Genomic DNA, 23,963 nt, shown 5'->3' with positions numbered 1-23,963 from the left:
TGCCAACCGAAGACATCAATAGAAACAGGAATAAATCCAAGTGTTGTGTATGGGAAGCATCAGTTAATCACCAGACCATGAAAAGCCTCAACAGTTATAGCTACAGAATGTATAATGTTGTCAATTCATGTCAGTTTTAGACCTCATACAGAAATACAGGAAGAGTCCTTCATCATGATGACAGGCTCTTTAGATTCATGAACATTATGTAAACGAGGTAAAAATTGATCTGGTCTACACACACATTAACCAATACAAATAAATGCATGAATTTAAATACATAATATTACTCATGAATATTCAAGAAATTAATTCATACACAAATGTAATACACAATACATTCTTGTACATGTATGATACAGGGCAAGTCCAAGATAAGGTCCCCTCAGAAGGCAAAATTTCATCTTTGCTCAATATTGACATGTTTGGTATCATTTTGAAGCTTATGAGTTGAAGTTTTGATTTCCATGGAGGAAAAAATTATATTACGTAAATTTATGCAAATTTCAAGGGCTTCATTTGCATAAATGTGAAACACAGCGTTACGTATGGGACATTTATAAAAATTCATATTAATTCAAAGGAAAGCAAATGATATTTGATTAATATGTGGACATAAGAAGTTCATCAAATAGTTTAACTTGGTATGAAAATTTAGGGATTATGCAAATGATTATGCAAATTAGCTCGTGTCCTATCATGACATGTCCCATACGTAACAAATTGAGGTCATTTTTTTAGGTTTTTTCTGAAATTGCTAAGGTTATATTAATGCCCTTTTGGAAAGTTCTAATTTATTGTTTAGAGAAATTAAATACCATAGAAAAATGAAAAAACAGTAAAAGGAATATTTTTTATTAGGCATTGAAATAATGTTACGTATGGGACAAATGCGTTACGTATGGGACATCCTCATACATAATGCATGTGAATGCATGTAGCTAGCTGGGAAGGTCTCTCAGTACACAAATGGTCAATCATCCTGAAGAAAGCATCCCAACATTGTAGCTACTTTTTGAGTTATAGACACTTTAAACAATACATGTACTTGACTGAACAATTTTCAGAAAGGGGGAGGGGAAAATGGCAAAATACACAATGAAAAATCAGCATTAAAGGGATGGTATTTTTTTGTAGAAATGGGGATTCAGTTTTCAACATTTAATGAGATGATTGGAAACTAATTATAAGAAGTACTAAAGAGCATACAATCCTAAGACTAGAGGAATTCAAAGTTTAGTGATGGAGATCCAAGTTGAAATGGTTGTGATAAAAATATTTAAACAGAATATAAAGTAAAATGATTTTTTTTTTTATTGCAAGTGATACACAAATTGTCCTTATTCAGGTTTCAATAATAGCCACGACAAAATTCATGGGTATACATACTGAGGTGTGACTCGAATCAATGACTTGACTGCTAGACAGACATCATATATCTACTCGATCACTGGGGTTCCACGCAGCAGGTATTGCTTATTTACAGTTGTATAAAAATTAATATTTCTTGTGTCAAGTTGTTTTTTATTGAAACGAAATGGCAAACTGCCCTTCATCAATGGAAGTAAACACTTTCAACTATTCAAGTTTTCAGTAGTAATTATCCTGATGAAAATAGGGCATACATACTCAGGTTGGTCAAAAAAATATAGAATATGATTAAATATGATTATGATAGAAATATTTGGGGAATATTGTTCCCTTGTCAATCTGGATCAGTATTTGAGTACAATGTAGTTTCAACTGATTCCATTTCAATAATTATGCAAAAATTTGTTTATCGGTATTTTGCAAAATTATTTTGCAAAATACCCATAAACATGTCTCTCCACACACTAAACGAATGGGGGACAAGGGGCATGCATACTCAGGTTGGTCATAAAAATATAAAAATATGATTGAATATGATTAGGATGGTGAATATTTGGGAAATATTGTTTCCTTGACAATCTGGATCAGTATTTGAGTAGTTTCAACTGATTTTACTTCAATAATTATGCAAAATACCCATAAACATGGTTCTTCACACACTAAATGAATGGGGGACAAACTGTCCCATACGTAACTGTCCCATACGTAACACGTCATGTCTGTCTTTAATTAGAACCTGTAATTAGAGCTTTTTACCTAATGACACGAAACTTACCTGTGATAATCTTGAGTGTTGTGACTTTCATCACAGTGAGTTTCAAGTTGTAGAATGAAATACTTTCAGAGAGTTTTGAGGTTGAAAAAAATGTTCAAAAAAACAAAAATTTTCTGGTCCCATACGTAACGGCACATATTTTCTCTTCTAGAATATAATTGTGAAGGTCATTTTTCTCCATTTTTTGCATGATCATACTTCTTCTAGATATCAATCACCATGATAAAGTTTAATATGGTCAAAAGCCATTAACACTATTTTTCAGGTCATAAAAGTCTCTGAATGTCCCATACGTAACGCGCGTGTTATCTTGGACTTGCCCTACAAGTAAACTTTTGTATTTAAATACACATATATGTACGTGTGTGAACATGAATGTAACTGTACATGTATGTAGTTTGACATGACCTACAGTATCAATGTACTGGACATGTCACAGAATAAAATCTGTTCAATATCTGCACCTCTATCATTTGTGACTTACAGATCAGTTACAAGGTTTTGTATTTTATCAGTTTCCATACCATGTGGTTTTGCTGAAACTTCTATCTTCTGATATCAGCACTTTTTTTTCATCAAACCAAACTTGACCAAGGTGTGGCATTGCACTTGAAATCATATCACATGCTTTCTTTGATATCCATCACTTCAAACTGATCTTCCCAAGGGTATTTAAAACTGTACCCATTAGCAACCTGTGGAGCTACAATGTAGGGCCTACAACTAGTATCCCCACTGGGATGGCTGTTATTTATACTGTACAAGACAGAACTCTCTCTAAAAGGGGCCGTGCTGTACCAGATTTGGATTAATCAGAATCAGAAATTTGAACATCAAAACAAAAATTAAAAATATGATGCATACTTCCTGTATGACATTTATCTGGAGAAACAGCTTGCCAATCTTCTGATGAAAGGCACTCTTCACCACATCAACAATGAAGTTTATAAAACAAGTCTGGGGGAAAAGAAAAAGAAAAAGAAGACGAGAACAACTCCCCTCCCATAACAGTCACGATAATACACGATGTAACAGTTCATTACTGTACAATAAGGTTTGGAGTTACACAAGTTTTGCATGATGTAAACAAATACATGTTTTGTAAATTTGTTCGGTTGAAAAACATTAACTGTGAAGATCACACATATGGGGAAAGAAAACTTCATGTCAGTTCTTGTGATCTTTTTTTTTTACAAAGCACATTAATGTTAAATGCTATACAAGTCATATTTTCCATCAAATTTTATACACATAAGAAGTTTTTTAAAATTCACTACTGACAGATTTCATTCATTTACAATTAACTGATAGTGAAGACTTACAGGAGAGAGGGGAAACAGGACCTGCAAATTATGATTACAATAGCAATACAAAATGTAATAGGGTTTTCTTTATCCATGGTAGCAAATTACTAGCATGTTTAAATAGGCACCATCACTTGAAATTAACATAACCTCAACAACTTTCAGACTGCATAACATGTGAGTATCTGATCATTTCACTGACATCATTGTGAAAGGAAAATTCTCCATACATCGCAAACAAATTTTCAAACATTCTGTCACTATTTCTAGAGTTATCTACACCCGGTACTATGAATACTAAAAAGAACTGTTTCCAAATAGCAAAACAGGTATCCAGATAAACTTCATGATGACATTGACACACATTTGTTATGGCACCAACAGAAATATGATTTACGACATAGACTGATTATGTGCAATAAACAATACATCATTCTACATTAATGTATCTTTACACCGACTCATTATTCTCTGCCTATTCCAGCAGTATACAGTTCCAACAGGGCACAATAAACAGCATCAGATAGGTTTAAGACAATAAACTGTAGATTAGGCTATACAGTGTATATTATGCATCCATGGGTAATCCCCAGAACACATTGAAATACACGGTGTGATACATGGAAAGGTCCATGGTTTGGAAGTTTGCTACCACATGGCATTGATTCAATTATCATAGTACAGTATACAAATAAGGTATGCAGTTTATAAGCTGTATTGCCTACACACATTTTCTTTCACACAACATGCATTATTCCAAGATACACTGCAAAATATGGTATCATTGAACAAGCAATGATAGGAAAGTCACAGTACCCGACATATTTGTATTACATGCACTCACACACACGGTTCTCCTCCCCTAATGGCCCCACACTCAGACAAATGGGGAATGTATTGCACAGTCTTAGTCTATTCTTTCAGACACACTTTACTCTTGGCCTCTCCACATTGGAAGCTACATTGTACAGCTGTACAACATTCTGGTACCTACACTTATTGTATTTTCACCTTCAGTACATCAAGTTTCACAAGGTCTTAAAAATGCTTAGACCATGATACAGATTAGACAGACTATAGGCCTAATACATTGGTAAATTTCTGCTTATTGCTGGCATTGATTAAAGTGAAGACATTATTTACAGTCTAAATACTGTGGACATAGGCCTACACATATCATATCATATGCACAACTGGGACAAATCTTAAACCCCTCAACTGCTGACAGTATACAAATAATGACTGCTATGAGGGGCACAGTTAAAATTATGGGCCCAAGGTGATGTGAAAACCGTAACGATGCCCGAAGCGAAGCTGAGGGCATGGTTATGGCAGAGACTCCAACCCAAAGTACCTTCTGATCTGGAGATTCTCCCGCCTGAAACCCTTAGCAAACGGGAGACTCAAAGTTGATGTGTGCGAAGCACGAAATTCCCAGGGTTCTAGATGCTCTCTGGTGCTATCTAAGGCTTATTTTTTCAACATACGATAGAAATATGTAAGAAATCCTTTCCAACGGGAGACAAAGAGCCAGGGCGGGAGAAATTAAATCTCAAACGGGAGAACGGGAGATTTTGCAAAAATGGGTTTTCAGCGGGAGATCTCCCGTCGAAAACGGGAGAGTTGGAGTCTCTGTTATGGTTTTCACATCACCGAGGGCCTACATCATTTTAACTGTGCCCCGAATATCAAGCAGTTATTTGTTTTATATACCAAAAATATAGATTCTAGTCTCTTTTACAGCACTCGTAATCAATGCTGATCGACAGCGCGGCGGTCGTATCATTGGTATGGTACGTACATGAGTGATCATCTATGTGTACAGTGGACTAGTGATACGGGGTTGCGACCGTCTCCAAACCAGTCCGCTCGTCTCTTTTACAGCATGCTGATCGAATGCGCGGCGGTCGTATCATTGGTGCGTACATATGAGCGATCTATGTGTACGGGGTCGCGACTGTCTCCAAACCTGTTTACTAACTGTGCCCGCGCCCCGGTCACAGTAACTCAAAAATAGGGCACAGCTATTTTCATGACTCCCCTTTTAACCAATCAGATGAGAGGATTCTAGAAATGAGGTATAAAATATGTTTTATAAGCATTACTAATTTTGGGCCATTCAAAATTTTGGAAATTACTCAAAAATACTATGTTTCAAGTGTTTATGTCATGTGAAACATACCATTTTGAAGAGGATAAACTATTTTTTTTCACCAACAAAAGCTGGTATTAATAAATTTAACTATTATTTGATAAGAGCCTAGACAACGTCTCATATGATAATTTTTCCATGGAACTTTGTGCAAAAATGCTTATTTTGACATCATTCGTAGTGAAATTTCAAAACTCATATTTTACTGCATTATATTGATGAAAATAAATATCTGCCATTAAGATATCATGGATTATCAACAAAAAAAAAATGGCTGATATCATTTATTTTAAAAAAAAAAGTACAAAATGTACCCTTTGGGCAACTAACGAACATAGCCCGCAGCAGTTTATGAGTCAAATGCAGTTATCATGTGCATGAAGCTCAAAATCTGTTTCATGTCAAAAGCGATACATTTCCAACAAAATGTTTGATGTTTCATTTCACGTTTCATGAGACAAGACCTGCATTAGAGTGTACACAACAGGAAATACAACTTACAAATGGCAGAATGTATGAGTGACAATAAAACATGACGCTCGTCTTTCAATACAAAATTATCTGAATATGACATTTAAAAAACTAAACAAAACAGATTATAATGCAAGCAAGATTTAGACCAATACAGAAGTGTAGAGGTTTCAAAAATTGAACCATCCTAGAGAATTCAAAATATATGCAATATCAGTTGAAATGACCTAATTTGTATTTGGCAGTCCCAGGTGTATGTGTTTCCAATGACCTGTGAACAATCATTTACAATGCATGATCTAGGACACATCGTAGATAGTTGCATGATTAGTGTTCCAAGTCCTCACACTCATTGATGAAACTTTGCCAGACCCAACCAAGGGGGAAACAACAGGTCTGCTGTTGATACCGACATTAGGGCATGTGTACATTAGAATACACGGGTGATATTTCCCATCAACAATTTCTATATCAGGAGACAGGATGCTTGGTTATGGAAGAGATACAGACTGTACCACCTGTGATGGCACACAGTGTACATGACCTTGTTCATTGGGCAGCTCCCCTGACCTTTCCTGACCCAACCTGTTTGAGCGAAATTCCCCCCACTGACATCCGGATGGTAGTCTCTGTCACAGACACGACTGCTGTGGTGCCGCAAGAGGAGAGCTCATGTTTCAAACCTGTGAAATGCCACCTGCCCTACTGACGAGAGCGTTCACAGTTATCATGTGTGCGGTGGCAGTGGAGTGATAAACAGTTCATATCACTGAGTTAAACATTTACATGAACATTAAACATTAACACAGATCATAACATAACATTTACCATTGTAGATCAATGGTACTGAATGCAAGAAAAACTATACTTCTGTGGTAACAACTGTACCAAAGCATTATATAGCATTTTTCTTCCAGACAGCTTGCTCATTTGCCTTGGGCATATAAAACTCACTCTTGGGCAAACAAAATGCAAAGAAATTTACCAACAGTAAGCTCAAGGATTTGGGAAACTTGTCTCTACCCCTGGGCAACTGAGGCAAACCAAATTTGAATACTTTGTGCCATAAACTTCTGGCAAACATGTACACAGGCTGACCTCATAAGACTAGGCTAGTCATATTGGTAAAGAATCTCTTTGTACTTGTCTGGAGGAATGTGACCTTCCTGTCACAAGTTTACCACAAGTTTACAAGCTACTGGCAAATCAGCAGGTGCTGTTCTAGATCAGTGTTCTTTTGCAGACCTTACTCTCTGTACGTACTACTACGTTGTAGTAGCATGCACAAGTCCGTAAAAGCCTGCTTAGAAGTATCAGAACCTATCTTACATTACAGGCAGAAAAGCGTACAAATACTGATAGCTTAGATATCATGGGAAAAGTTTGTTTAAAATTATCAACTTATTGCAATGGATCCTTTCCAGAACTTGAGGTCTGATAGCTACAATTCACCTCATCAACATCACACAATTTCACAATTAATGGTTAACAATGCCAACCTGCAAGAACAGACAAACTGTAGCATACATCACCAGTGTAGGACCTACACTATTTGTGACCGTGCATCACAAAACAAACAAAAAGTCGCACACACTGATTTTCTGTTAGGACTGAAAAAAGTTGAAATGGGTCAACCTATTTAAACCAATCTAGATTTTTTCATATTTTCTGAAAGAGCAACTCTTCTTCTACATTATACTTAAGTTTGGGATCATAAACTAATAGGAACTTGTGTTTTTAGCAGTTTTTCTAGAACACTTTGTGGTGGAATAGTGTGATTAGGTGTTTCTCATAATTTCATGGTCCTCTTTTCATTTCTTAAAAATCCTGTCCATACTCTTCACTTTCAACTCCAATAACTTTAGAAAGAATGATGCTACTGCATTGAAAGTTGGCATTAATCATTGATAGAATGTGTTAACAAAGCATGCTTAATTTCAGTTTAATCTGATAATCCCTTCATTGTTGTTGCTCTGGTGGTTAACATCCTGTTTTTTGTTCCATTCATCGCACAGCTAGCATGGCTTGGTAAAGATTAAGCGCTTGAATAGACCCTGTACTTCAGAGCCTCTTTTCTCAGTTCACACTTTCCAGAGTGTGTGCTTTCTTTCCAATATTAGGATAGATTAATAGAAGAGTCGATTTGAATTGAGTTATACATCATTTTAAAGCTTAAAGTCTGCTCTTTCAGAATCTGCTCTTAACTAAAAATCCATGTGTGGCGACTTTTTGTTGGTTTTGTGATGCAGGGTCACATTTTCACACATCAACTCCAATTTTCTATTTAGAAGCCTTGATACCAGTTCTGCTGTGGACTCTAGAACATCTATTTTCATAGTAACTGTCTGAAATCTGTGTGCACTCGCTGGTTGTGAAGAAATAAAATTCTTACGAACATAACGTGGATGCCTGGTATCTTGCATATCTGGCATTCAAACTACGACCATCAAAGATCCACCAAACAATTCAGGCTACACGGATTGAAAAAGCTGTCATTTATACACAATCTTGATAAATGACACACACAATGTGTTCTACAAAACCATAACTACAGATGGACACAACGAATTCAATCAAAAGTAAATAACACTGCAAAATTTCTGCACACAAATCATATTCCACACATATTTAGAGCAGATCAGAGCCTCTGAACATTCCCATCACATGTTGCTAGCATATTGGAAGCACTAAGATACTAAACAATACATCAACCTTGCCCTTTTAAATGGCAAAACACTTTTCGGCAACTTCATTTTCCGTCTATTACACCAACTGGTTGTTTTTCACAATGCCACCATCAAGATCTTTAGCTAAACATTACAAATATGTCGGACACTGCTGAAAACTGTTATCTAGGAATGACATTTTGATGATACTGGCTTGGTAAGAACAATGGGGGCGCACAGCACCCCTTTAAAGGAAACTGGAGAGGAAGTGTCTTGTCTCCACCCTTATTCCTCGCAGTGCTCTTTGAAATGCAGGGCACAATGGGTACCTGGCCAGTTTGACATTTGATATTCGCTTAACCTTAAACGCAGGACTTACTCGTAAACTCTGCAGGGGGAGAACAGAGAGAAAGAAAAAAAAAATTAATTTGTTTGCCAAAACCAAGTCTAGGGACCTGGTTCAAGAACAAAAAATCATTGCACCCAGTAGACCTCTGATATTACCCATAGTCCCACGGCATATATTCCCTCAAGCAATTTGAAGGACAAACTGTGTCTTGCCCTTTACAGAAGCCACTTTGTACCTTACAGTAGCTCAGTGTGACACTGTATCAAGAACAATTCCTGGACTGCCCTTGGTAACTTTTTTCATTCATAATCACACATTACATTTGTGTGTCACTGGGCTTCTACAGTTTGATCCTCCAAAAAAAAAAAAAATGTAGTGCAACCCACAGTTAACATGTAGTAGATGAGATACAGTGTGGTTATGTAACCAAAACAATTGCTCTGAGACAACAATAAACTGCATGTATGGTTAATATGATTTACCAACATATTCAAATCATGTCATCTTTTTCAATAGTGATTTGACTGTTCAAATTCAATTTTTGGACCTTTTCAGTCAATGTTACTCACGAATGTGAAACAATTTTTTTCCCTGTGTGGTCCAGTCAAATCTTAACCTTGCTGACAATGTTATTGATGCTGTACAGAAACTATGAAAGGGGACACAGCAATCTACTTTGGTATGAATTGAAGTGAATTGAATTGAATTAAACAAATTGAATGTAATGTTTTTCTGCAAAGGCTTTCTCACAACAAAGTATACCAAGCTTGTTTTCCAACTGTCTTGCCTGCAGCAACTGGCTTGCTCTGTGCAGGGAGGTGCATTTGTAGTTCCCATCTCCCTGCTCCATGCTTGCTTGCTTGCTTGTCCCCTTTGCTTGCTTTCTGTCACTGTCAGGACAACCACATATCACACGGGCTTGGAACTGAGGACCTGCTGTTCTCTGCGCCTGGTAATTCTCCACACATACACTGTATGACAGGCTCTCCCTCTGATCCCAGGTGCCTTTTCATCAATCAAACTCTGGGAAATGGTGACATTCACTTGGCAGGACACGTAACAAGATTCAATGCAACAGGGAGTATGACGTTGATAGAATCCAAAGGCCACAGGTTCGTGCTGTGACGATTCCATTCAAAATCACCATTTCAACAGCACATGCATGCACTTAAATGTATAGGCCCTACTCTACCAAACACAGGCCCATCTTTCTGAAATCAACATAATCAAAGATCTACTGTAAACGTCAATATTTTCGCGCGATTAATTTTTCGCGCTGAGCGGCTCGAAAACGTATTCGCGGGTTCTTAAATTCGCGCTCCGCAGCAGGTTACTTTACTGTAGTACACATTCACTGCGTTCATCCAAAGCCTCTGCTACATAGCTTGCTATGCCAGCGTACGACAAGCGACGTAGCGAGCGGCTCGACTGCGAGTACAAGCACTCAAATACGTAGTACAGCTGTGACTGTAGTACCGTGGTCACGGGGGAAAGTAGCATCGGTGCGTGCGGTGCACACATGCATGCTACAGTACACAGCAATCTATCGTCTCTTCGCACAGCGTAAACATGCCTGTACATTGTACTACGTAGCAGTATCATCGATGAAGCGCACACAATTCATCCCGTTCAAAATGTGCATAGAAAATTGTGAAGATATATTCGCGCGTTTTTGAATTCGCGCGAGCCGAACGTAGCGCGAAATCCGCGAAAATTAATGTACCGCGAAAATTTCCACGTTTACAGTATACCCAAACAAGTCAAATATTGTTTGATGCTTGATGACTAAAGTAGCCAACAGACTTTAGACAGTGAGCGCTTTGATTCTTGGCGATTTTGCATTTGACATCAATTGCACATTCACTGAAAAGATTTACACACTGCAGGTCACAATATTGTGTGTACATCTAATCAGTTCAGAGTCATGGTGTACTCACTCCTTTGGATTTTGTTTTTTTAACTTTCTTTCAAAAAAAAAATGCTTACTACGTGTACCTCAAAAACCAAACTTACCTTTCATGATCAAGCAGGCATACATGTATGCATCGAGTATAGAATGTAATGTTGTTGCTTTGCATCTTAAGGAGGAAAACTCACTATGCTCTCAACAGAATCAGCTACAGAGCTCTGTATATCTAGCTCTGCAAAGCTACAAAGCTCACAGCTATTTACTCACCATGTATATATTGGACCTGGTCTCCATTTTCAACAGGGAATGCCTCCCCAGGCTTGATTTGCAGATAAAACACATATTTCTGCTTTTGTCCCTGGGTTTGGCCCTGCACCCCTTCTTCTTGTACTTGTCCCTGCCGCACACCCTCCTCCACTGGTAGGGGCGTCGACCCCTGGTTCTGATAATCCACATATTCCGAACTTTGGCTTTGGTAGAGTTCCGGATTGACATACTCCTGCCCCGTTGTGGGGTACTCCATGTGGCCGTCATATTCCGGGCCCGGGATGGGCACATAGTTTGCATTCGTGCCGTCCATGCTGGCATCATACTCCTGGATATAGTTCGTCGGACACGAGTTTGGAATCTGCGGCTCACCCACATACTGGGCCACTTGCCCCTGGCTGTCTATCGAGCCGTCCGAGGTGTACATGTCGGGGCTGTTGTCCATCGAGAGGGAGCCGTTCTGGCCCTTGACCGAAGTGAGCTGGACGTCCGATTCGCTGCTGGTCGTAGAGCTGGTTTCGCCGTTGGCCAGCGGTCCGTCGTGGTGCATCTGGGCATGGTGGTTGGCGCTCTGGTAGATACTCAGGATCGGCTCAGTCACGGACATGATGGCCCTGGCTGATTGAACAGGTCACACGGTTGAAAGATGCTGTGCCTCCACATACACACGCACACACGCACACCGAGGGTGCTCTTGTAATATCGCTGCCTTCAATCTTTACTCTGTGGACAAAACAAAAAAGAACAGACATGACAATCAACAACGTGACTTCTAATAAGAGTACACCTAACATTCTTCAGATTTTCCTCTCCTTTTCGTAAGTATCCTGAAAGATATTCTACAAGATACAACAATTTAATGTATTGAAATAGACAAAATCATTTTCCTAAATTCTCTTGTGAATGCATAATTTGTGAGCTTTACAGCAACTTGCTACATAGGAGCATTTCAATCAATGTACATCATGACATACATCATGAATGCATATATGAACAGTTAACAGCACAAACACACAAAATGTACTCATATCTCAAAATGCACCCACACACATGCACCCAAGACAAAGATGGCAAGTTCAATCATCGAGGAGAGACACCAAAGGCCTTGATAGTGTAGACGAGAACTTTTGCATGCATTTTAACCCACTTAGGATAAGTCCCAAGTACACTCAGGCAAGTGTCTATGGGAAATGCGTGTTGTAGCAAAATCAGCCCGTCCTCAATGGGTTAATTTTGCAAAGCTTGGCTCTCATGAAATTAAGATGCATGTGAACATTTCTGGTTTTACAATACTTCGAAAAAAAAAAAAGAGACAATGCAACACGCATACAGTAATGCGTCACAGTAAGAGAAGCTCTGACACAGATTACTGCAAGGGGTCACACATGGTCCTTGGGTGACTGTCGCAGTGGTTCAAGTTCAGCTGGCTCCATTTCTCTCATTTATGTTATACAAATATTCAAACATGGATGAATTAAACATTGCAGGAAAAACAGTACCAGAGCAGAAACATTTCTCAGTTTTTCTTTCTGTTGTGTGGCAGAATTTTGGTAACATATATTCAATGACACTCATCAGTATGAACAGTTGTGCCCACTGAAAAGTCTGATCTTGTATGAAAGGTAAAATGCACATGGGAAAACAAGGTCTTGAAGAATTCATTTCATTCACGATAGCTGGCACTAAAGAGTATCAGCACATACTAAAGAAATGTAGGTCAGGACATACAAATGTTTGTACCTTGTACTGCTTGAATACAAGACATTATTTCTTTATAAAGAAAGCAATGTTGGTGATGTCAACGACAGAAGCATGGTATCCCTTTCCTGCCTGATGTAATAGAAACTGTAATTCTCATATCTTATCACAAGGCAAGTGCCAAATTGTGTCTCGCCCATTCGCGTACAAGAAATTAATATTTTTCTAACTCCCAGAAGTTCATTGACCCGCCTATGACCTTTGACCTTGTGGTGACCTTCAACTCCCCAAGGGACATTTACCATCCAAGTTTAGTCACAAACAGACAAAGGGATCAAAAGTTATGAGCCATAATCGAAACGCGCCAGAAAAACTTAATGGGCCCTAAAAATTTGTTGACCCCTTTCTATGACCTTTGACCTTGTGATGACCTTTAATTCCCCAAGGGACATCTACCGTCCAAGTTTGGTCACAAACGGACATAGGGAGCAAAAGTTCTGAACCACAATCGAAACGCGCCCTTAAAAACATTACATTGGGCCCTACAAATTTGTTGACCCCTGTCTGTGACCTTTGACCTTGTGATGACCTTCACCTCCCCAAGGGACATCTACCATCCAAGTTTGGTCACAAAGGGACAAAGGGATCAAAAGTTATGAGCCATAATCAAAACGCGCCATAAAAGCTTAACATTGGGCCCTAAAAGTTCATTGACCCCTGTATGTGACCTTTGACCTTGTGATGACCTTCACCTCCCTAAGGGACATCTACCATCCAACTTTGGTCACAAACAGACAAAGGGATTAAAAGTTATGAGCCATGATCAAAAGTTATGAGCCATAATCAAAACGCGCCATAAAAACGTAACATTGGGCCCTAAAAGTTCGTTGACCCCTGTCTGTGACAGTCTTGCAAGTAAACTTTAACGTATGACCTCAAATGACCTTTGACCTTATCCTGTGACCTCCAACGGCACCATAACATGAAGCTACCCCCAGTGCATCTATGACCCAAGTTAGGTTGTAATCCAAGCAACTTTAATATGTAAAGTTATTTGTCAAAAGAGAGTCTTGGAGGTAAACTTTAACATAGAAAAGAGAGTCTTTAACATAGAAAAGAGAGTCTTGCACATACTCTTTAATATATGACCTCAAATGACCTTTGACATCATCACATGACCTCCGACAACACCATAACATGAAGATACCCCTAGTGCTTCTATCACCCAAGTGTGGCTGCCATTGCTGTAACAGTTGCCAAGTTATGCATCATAAGAGAGTCTTGCAGGTAAACTTTAACATTTGTGACGGACGATGGACGGACGCCATTTGGATCCCTTAGTCTCGCCTTCACCTCCGGTGGGCGAGACAGAAACTGAAACCTCTACAAAGTGCACATTTGTAAGTCTATGGTCAAGTCAGGTGGGTCAAGTTGACTGATAGGTTCAGTGTATCAACAGACAGATGACATAAATTTCAGAAGAGTTGGATATAGAATATGAAAGTTATGAAATGTTAAAAGTTTCAGATGTTGTTACCACATGATGCAAATTGGAAGAGCTGAGGGTGTCATCCCCTTGAAAACTCTTGTATTGGTTTCCACACACATAACTTCACTAAAATCATGGCCGTTGGTCAATAATATAGCAACAATATATCCCTTTTCAAGTCATTGTTTCAAGTTATTACACGATTGCAATCTGAATTTGATAGAAATGATAGTGGTATCTTTTTCTCATTAAATTTATGTTAATAAAAGGGAAATTTATAAAGAATTGGTGGGAGTTCAATGAGGAATTATTGGGATCTTGGCAATTTCTAATATCACATCCATTTTGATAAAACATCTGCCATTCTGTTCATTTGATATTACTCTATCAATCGAAGCTGCCTTGAACATGTGGAATGGCACTTCAACCCTTTAATACTGAGCTTCGTTCACTGATTGGCAAGCTGTCTAGAGTGCCTTCTTTGCCCACTGGCACAGATGTCTGGAAACTAGTTGTCAATGAATGGAGATTACCTAATCCCTCTAATCCCTATTGTGTCACCATGGCCTGGCTTCCTGTTGGATGGACTTGAGGCACACTGCCACACCTGAGTGGGCTTGCTAACTTTACAACTAGGTCAAGATTGGAGGGATTATTGAATACTGCTGAAAAGAAAAGCTTGGGAAATCATGCTTAGTGTCTGGGCACATTTGTAAAGGGCTATTAAGAAACAGACTCCAGGTGCTATAGGCACTTGGCACACAGGAGGAAACAAGCATGAATGAGTTGCATAACCACATGTGCATGAAGCTCTGAAGAATATCTCCAGTGTCAATTGCAACAATGGCACTTGTCAAAGAATGCTATTTGATGAGCATCGCTGACAACTCCTGGAATGTTTCATTTCAGTAGTCTTAACACACACTCTCTACAGAAGAGTTGAACATAATCATTCATTCATGTCTCAATGCACTCATATGCAGTGGAGCCTAGGGTTTGAGCCTTGAGCTGACAGACACATTATCCTTGTAATTATTGGAAAGTAGAGTACAAAGTCTGCTGCCTGCATTCTAGTTATGAAGATATGGATTTCAAAGTGAATTGGACAAAATAAAACAGGAAAAAAAAAAACCAGAAACATTAGAGATATCAAAGTACCATGGGATGGAGTGATCATTCTCATTTTCTATACAGGCCTATTGATAGGGGCTGTACAAAGCAAGTGTTACAAGTGAGAATGTAGTCCTACCTCTTGAAATCTATCAAGTTTCAGAAACCACATCTCTGTGGTTTAGTGCTGTCTTTCCATTCAACTTCTTTGTTTAGTACTTTATTAGGTAATACACAAATACTCCTTGAGTCAATTGTTTATAAATGATCATTTCTTTCGGTTGCATGATTATCAAAAGCCTCTTAATTGCTGAATTCATGACCGATATGTCAATTGGCTAGATGCTAAATTAGAAGAGCAGTTCCTCTTTCTCTTTCCAATTGACAAATCCATAGGTTTTTTTTTTTGGTTCATGAATAACTGACTTTTAAAACCACTTCTATATCATCTTTTCCAAAATGCAGTGATATTCAAAGGTCGATGTGCAACTGTTTTGTTTTGTTGTTGTTTTTGGTTGTTGAGTATGCCAGTGTAATAAGCCTACACTTGTGACACATTACACATTAGGATACAAACTTCCACCTCCACTCTCACAGAAATAAAACTTCTGAGTTTGCTGGGACTTGTGTAACTTGCGTTTCGCAACACTGTAGCTGCTGCTCTGGCTGTTGTTGTTGTTATTATTGTTGTTGGAGGGGGGGGGGGGATAGCTTGGATTGCTCAGTGTAGCAAAGTTAAATGTAGCAAGGTCATTACGTCACCTGTGTGCATTGTTGTCACTCTGTACCAGGCAGCCATGTGCTCCCTTTGAGTGAATGGGCTTTGGACCCAGGCACCAGGGGTACCTAGCCTCCCTGGCTTCACACACGGGTGCACACCAACAATCCCCCATTACCAAAGCCAGAGGTAAACACAGGTGAATCAATGGTGTTGTCACACCCATGTGCTCTTTCTTCACCTCCCTTTGATACCACTTAAAACGCTCAACCCCCTTTTATTCCCCCCACATTCCTCTAGGGTTAATGTACAACAGGTGAATCTTTTCCAGGTCTTTCCCTCCTTTAGGAACGAACACCAAGTCACTCCCGTGTTACATATGACGCATTTCACAATCCTTGCAACTTACAGAACACACTTCCTTGGGTATGTAACAGGCCAAATTTAAACTTACCCCGAGAACCGCTTTGTGATCTTTTCAACTAGCATGGAATTAACACTTCAATACAGAATAGAGTCTTCACTACTAGTTGCTGTTGAGTAGGGCAAGCCTCAGGCAAACTTTTTATGGTTGTGATGAACAACTATTGTCCAAACAATGTATGCAAAACATTTTGAAATGTTGAGATGAGAATGATCTACTAAATTAACCTCTTTCTAGTTTACATATTAGTCCACATTTGTTTGAATATAAAGGTCAATATTTAAGTTAATAACAGATTCTGAAGAAATTTCCAGGATTCAGTATTGTTTCTTGCCTCCAAATAACATTCTGTATAAAAGCTCAATCAACGGTTCAACCATAGCAAACTTGTGTGAAGTACCTACAACAAAGGTGTTATTCAGCACGCATTCCAATACACAATGCAATTTGGGGGAATTCCCATAGTGTTCCATACAGGAGCTTATAAACAAGAAACATATGAAACCTGTAAATGTGGAGAGGATACAAAGTCTGCAATAAGAGGAGAAAAGACCTGTGAAATACACTAAATTGAAAAGGTGAATTTGGATCTTAATGGTTTCTTGATATCAGACAACCTGATATCAGAGATGAGACACCAGACAGACAGACAGACAGACAGACAGACAGACAGACAGACAGAGACCCATTCCAAAAGAAAGACGTCCCAAAATATTAACAATCCACGCATGCAGGGGCAACTCTCTCTAACCTCTCCTCACATAATTCCCTTTTATTATCCCATCTGTCTGTAATACAAGTCTGCTTTCGTTTTTGCTTTCGCCCACTGAGCCGTCCGCTCTTGCTTCTCGAAAATCTTGACGTCACGAAGGCACCAGCCAAACGTACATGACATTCTTAGAAGACGCTCCCAGAGAAACGCAGAAAAAGTCTCAAAAAGAGAGACGGAGGGAGAGAAAGCCAATCAGACAAACACATGGGGGCCAAAGAGAAACATATCCTATATTTTTTTCTCTCTCTCTGAGCTGACAGGAATCCAGACATATAGATCAAGAGTTTGGAAAGGAAAACAAAAACGAAGAGATGGGTTGATAGACCAGTCTGAAGTCAAAGGGTGTCGGCTAGCCAACCAAGAATGCACTCAATACTCCAGACACTGTGGCTGATTGACAGAAGTGAATGGAATGGCGCGGGTTAGCCAGCATGCGCCACACTTTCGCCAAAATAACATCACCAGTTTCAGAGAAAAATAGCCCGCAATGCCTTCCTGTTGTGCCGGAGCACTTGTGCTCACTGGTCACAAGTGATTTCCCAGCTCCGTGGCGGGGTGTCCAGACTTGTGCGAATCAACGTACAATGATTCACACCAGAGGCTGGTTATTTTCAGGTTTTCTCGTACTGCATGTCTGCTTCTCCATAGATCACAGACACCAACCACAGGCATAGATCGCATACATTGGGGCCACAGACACAAGCTGGGCGCTCTTCTCAGTATTTTGTACTTTATACTGTTTTATGGATATTCCAATTACATTCTTCATTCACTATTAATTATTCACAACAACTGATGTATTATACACAGTTGCAGTGTGCGTGTATACACCACCACTGCCGGAGTCACTTAGAATACAGTATGCTGGTGGCAGTGTCACTGTTGCGTCAATGTCGGGCAAAACTCATAGGCACAATCAAGTCATTCAAAGTCGCATGTATGCTACATTCTAATACAACAGTCACAAGCCCACACCATGGCAATGGCAGTGACACAAAGTGCCTTTGAGTGAATGATATCAAAGTTTCGATGGCTAGTGACACAAGGTGGTCGCTAATCAACATTGTGAAATGTGATCACCTTCACAATCTCAGGGGTGAAAGACAGGTGGACCATGACAGTGATATATTTATGTCATCTGTCACCTTGAATAAAAGTCTTTGGCAAAGTCAGTCCTCGTTAATTTGGGCCACCCCCCCCCCCCCCCCCAATTTTATTAAACATTATTCAAGTGGTGGCATTAGGCATGGGTTAATTATAAAAGCTGATTCTCAGGGGTTATCTCCACTTAATTGGTTTAAAAAAAAGAAACAAGCATCAGGATTAAAAGGAACATAGACTTATTTCCAACTCTAAGTCTGACACTTCTTAAGTCTGAAGAGCCAAGTGTGCAATATGATGCATTTCTAGAGAATTATGAGTTGTTATAATATCAAGCAGCTGCAAACGAAGACTAGGCCATTCACCAATTTGGTGCAAGCACTACCCCTGTGACAAGGCCATCAGTAGGTCTCAGGGGAGGTTGGGGAGGCACACATAACCTAGCACTCCACTTCCTGTCTGGGTCCAATGTCAAATCTGGAATGTCTGCGTCTATTTTAGCCTTGTTTCCAGGGACATTATTTTTCTTTCTATCCCAATCACTCATTGCTTCATACTTCGCATGCATTTATCATCAGTCTTGAATGAAGGCTACTCTTACACGCTATGTCTGCTACTCCTGACTGGATGATTAAATACTTTTTATTTTCTTTTACAGGTGGTGCATGCTACCACAAAAGCTTTGGGATAAATCCCTGAATCAACTAGCCCTCCCCCCCCCCCCCCAAAAAAAAAAAATGCTTAGAACACAGGCCCTAATTCTGTAGGAAAATCAAGCTACAAATCTACCTGAATTTGAGTGAAATCACGACAAGTGACGACTTTTGTCAAGAAAATCACATAGGTCATTCTGTCAGAATGTCACTGCAATCGCTCGCTATCCCACTTGGGAGTTTGGATTGAAATAACTCTCTTGGACAAATGTGATCATGATGTTGTTAGATAATGAAGCCATCTTTTATTTGGGTTTTTGTGCCACCAAGCTGAAGGTGTCTTGAGGCACTATGTTCATAGGCTGTCTATCCATCTTTCCAAAATTTTGGTAGATTGTGATATATATAGAAACTGTACCATACAATATGGCTTTTCAGTTGCACTGGGTCTTTGAGGTGTTGGGCAAAGGTTACTGACCCACTCTCCCCCCCCCCCCCCCATGGCATTTTCACTTCATATACATTGTACCTAGACTGGAATCAATGAATGCTGAGTAATGTGTCCAGAATAATGTTGAAGTCCTGTATACTGGTTGTATTCTCAGTATAAAATCTGTTTTGATAAAATTGTTAATAGTTTTATCTGCCTATGCATGAATAGTGTCAGGATTATTGGTAATGGCGTGAACTTCAAAAATTGAACAGAATCACAAGCTATTCACATGATCATAAAGAAGAGGGTAAGTGTGTACATGTATTATCTTTTCTTGTGATTTCCCAAACTATATTTAGGCTTTGAAGGTGAATGAGACGGGTACCTCGTGTGCACAAATAAAACACTTCATCATTCGACCCCGAGCTAAAGAGGGCGAGATTACTCTGACTCATCCGGGGGCAAGAAGACCAGCAAAAGTGCTCAAGTGCTCATCTACCGCCGAGGTAAGGGCTTCCGATGTTCCTAGAGACTGGTGGGTACGCCACCACGCCATCTCATCCTGCACGTACACAGATCACGGACACACAATTTCAACTGACGCCTATATTCTAGGTGGGGCGGACACCACGTTCAACACTCATGGCAAAACAGAACTAACATTAAATGCAACCCAAGGGGGAAATAAAAAACAATTAAAGATGGAATACAGGAAATTAAAGTATGTTTAATTTTATGCGCAGATCGGTAAAATAAAAGTATTTGCAAGAGAGAGGTTAGTAGTGAGTTCTACATTGTTGTACGCCACATTACTGGAGGGTTACTGTTGACAATAAAAATCCACAACATTACTGTCTAGTCATGAGAACTAGATATGAAGTTACAAGACCCTCTGGACACAATATTTCTATGAAGCTGGAGGGAACAAAAAAAAAGTGAATTTCCTTTAAAGCATCATGAAGGTACAAATACAACTGAAAGAAATACTCTTTGATATGTCAGGTTTGAAAGAAAACTCTTGACAATCACTTGATATGTTGTTAAATTTATTATGTGCTATCACAAACAGCATGGAGGCCTACTCCTCAACATTTCTTAATCCTTAATTTTCACCTATACAACTGTACAATCAATTAGTGTATGTCTGGAATTTGACGTCTGACAATGTAGCTCCATTACATACATTATCTTCAACCTTCACTCTTTGGATATTTTTGGCATTAATGGATTTCAATTTGCCCTTGGTGATCACATGCACACATTGATACTAAACTCTAAAACAATCATTCTAGAATATTTCATCTAGTTTTGATGGGCTAGACAGGCCACAGCTAATAAACTTGTCTCCACTTGTCAATGCTGAGTATCTAAACCATAATTGTCTAAATCAAAATGCAAGTTTATTTACTCACAGATCATAACAGAATACAGTATTGATAGCAATGATTATGTTAAATATGATAACACTAACATCTATATGATGATAACCATAATAATAATGAACATTCGTGCTGCTACAACTAGTGCCAAGTAGTGTTAAATGGTGATCATAATAATCATCACCAAAATGTTCAAAAGAGGAGATTAAAAATAGCTTCCAATCAAACACATCTTTGTGACACGGTCTTGGGCTGGTCAAATCTCATTCAAACACTTGATTAGACAATTTTTGTTTTGTTGTTGTTGGTGGTGGTGGTGGTTTTTTGTTGGGTTTTTTTTGGGAGGGGGGAGCTTTCATTCATAAGTTGACCACAGGAATTTTGATCTTTCCCGAGCCAAACAAAGACAGAGACAGGCAGCTTTAAACCGCAGTCACTCCAAAAAATCAGTTCCACAGAAAAGAACACAAAGAAAACCACTTCTTTTTTTTTTTTTTTTTTTTTTTTGAATAGTCTGTCCCTTTTGTCCCTTCTATTAAAGGCAGGTACAGGTTCAAACAGAACTGTTTTTTTCCCAACCTGCTTGAATGGGTAGTCTTGCACATGGCCAGTCTATTAACAGTCCCATTCACACTCACCCCAAATGTATGGTTTCTGAAAATCAGTTTTGGCAATGTGATGCAGAAACCATTAATTCCTATACGTGCGGATGCACACACACAAAAAAAAATTGCTACAGGTAACTCTCCAAAAACATACTGCCATGCCTAAATCGTTTCAGCTTCAGAGTGGGTTTTTCTCTTGTGCACTGAGAAACGTCAGTATTTAGCGCTATTTAAGTATTATTCTTTATTATTATTATTATTGTTATTATCATTATCATTATTATTTTATTATTATTGTTATTATTATTATTACTATTATTATTATTATTATTATTATTATTATTATTATTATTATTATCATTATCATTATTATTATTATTATCATTATTATCATCATTATAATTATCATCATCATCATCATCATCATCACTATTATTATTATTCTCATTATTCTCTGAAACTCTCATGATAATTTGCCCTGCATATCTTGCGATAAAATCATCAATTTTTAATCCCATAACATCATCAATTTTTCAATCCCGTAATGCATTGATAATCTTCAAACTACAGCATTGGGTTCACATGTTTGGATGGCCAGGGTCACACAGCAGTCATTTTTTGAGGCATGCTCAGTCTTGAGATGCAAAGTCCTTCATTTGCAGCAAAAGGATTTTTTTTTGGCCTGTGTGAATAGTGGCAAATACAACTGATTTTTACATCACAATGCACAAACCAACAACTCCTGTGTGTGAACGAGCCTACTATCAGGCAAATGAAAGGATAACTACAGTGTATTTCTTCAAAATATGCAGCCAAGAAGCCCATTCCTATGGCAAATGAAATATCTTCTGCAATGTCTGGCAGAAAGGTGAGTATCCATATCGGAAACTTACCCCCAACTGAGTAGTTGTGGTTGCCCAAGGCAAATAAAGATTTGGAATTGCAGCAGCCCTACAATGATTCACTAGTGCACAAAATTCTTGACTTTTCTTTACATTTCTCCCACTCAGTCTTACATTTACACTGAAGGTGTACTTATCAACTCATTTCTGGCACAGAATTGTTTATGGTTTCTAGACAACTTTCAGAGAGTTTTGGGCAAAGATGAAAGCAAAGCTACTTTGTTTATGGGGTTAGAAGCGTGTTTTTAAAGCTCTATAATAAAAAGAAATGTGATTACAATCACATTTGAGCCAGAAACAGGTTTCTGTAGAGTTTAATACTAAAGTCGTTTTGAAATGCATTTATAGTTTGGACCTGCTCACGCCAACCACTGCCAACTACAAACCAACACACCTTGGGTCAATCTGCGCAATGGAGCTGCGCTGTGACAAGGCCTCCCAATCAACTTGTGACAGAGTTCATAAACTCAACTCCAGGAACGCGATCCAAAAGGCATTTGCAAACACGTTTTGATAGTGGGTAATGAAATGGGTTTCAAATATGGGAAAGTTGATAAATGCAGCTTGCGTTACCTGAAAATGAGACTTTCTGAAGTACACACTTTCTTCACAGAAACCTTTTGAGACAAATTTCTATAGTGGCCATTCACACTGCCAGTGAAAAGTCAGTTCTACGAATCCAGCGATTCTGTGCTTACCACAAGTCGTTACTTTGCAGGGTAGGAGGGTTTTTCCATGGGACATCTCGTAGAGAATTCTTCCAAACACTCTGTTCAATTTGCAATAAATCCTTTGAACCAACAATGTAGAGCTGGCACGCACCATAGTTGTCAGTCACTGTCATATCACCAGCTTCCTGCAATTCACACCATCGCCACATAAAATGGTACAGGACAAAGTTTGCCACAAACAAACAGTAGCTCGTTATGCTGCACTGCCCTCTTTCCTGCTGTCAAAAGTTTTGTGTGACAAAACAAAAGATAACCAAACAGCTGTGAGCTTATAACAAATGGAGAAACAACCATGAACGGTGTCTCATCTAACTGGCATACAAATGCTTCCTGACATCTGTTGATTTGCTCACGTCAAACACTCTAGCTACTGTGTGTTTGCATTGAAACAGAACAACTTCAGCTCCCATTACAATTCAGTTGTTTTATTAGACTTTCATCCTTTTGTTTTTGAGTGAAAGTTGGGTGAAAGATTTCTATTAATCTATCATTCTTGGATCTAGAAAACAAGCTACAATGGTAAAGGATGTTATTCAGTCAGCTTATTGTTAAATTCATTCCATGAGGCAAAGGAAGTAAGGTTATACAATGCATGTTTAGACAACAATTCATTTGCACTGTGTAATAATGTTGTGAGAGTGGTGCTGTGTATTGCCAAACATCCCAGGATACTGAGCTTCCAAG

The 23,963-nt window shown here is 38.8% G+C and overlaps 1 protein-coding gene across 1 annotated transcript in view; it reads right to left on the bottom strand.

Moving 5' to 3' along the window:
- LOC139744598 (uncharacterized) overlaps positions 1-23,963 on the bottom strand; it is an 85,151-nt gene that overhangs the window by 20,995 nt on the left and 40,193 nt on the right. Inside the window, exon 2 of the mRNA XM_071655028.1 lies at positions 11,265-11,987. Within this exon, the coding sequence (XP_071511129.1) occupies positions 11,265-11,871 (607 nt within the window). The 5' untranslated portion in view covers positions 11,872-11,987. The remainder of the gene's footprint in view (positions 1-11,264; positions 11,988-23,963) is intronic.

This window comes from Diadema antillarum, unplaced genomic scaffold (genome assembly GCF_040938485.1).
Source record: "Diadema antillarum isolate AM-2024a unplaced genomic scaffold, OU_Dant_1.0 seq00001192_RagTag, whole genome shotgun sequence".
Classification (NCBI taxonomy): domain Eukaryota; kingdom Metazoa; phylum Echinodermata; class Echinoidea; order Diadematoida; family Diadematidae; genus Diadema; species Diadema antillarum.
This window is presented reverse-complemented; position numbering and strand designations above follow the sequence as displayed.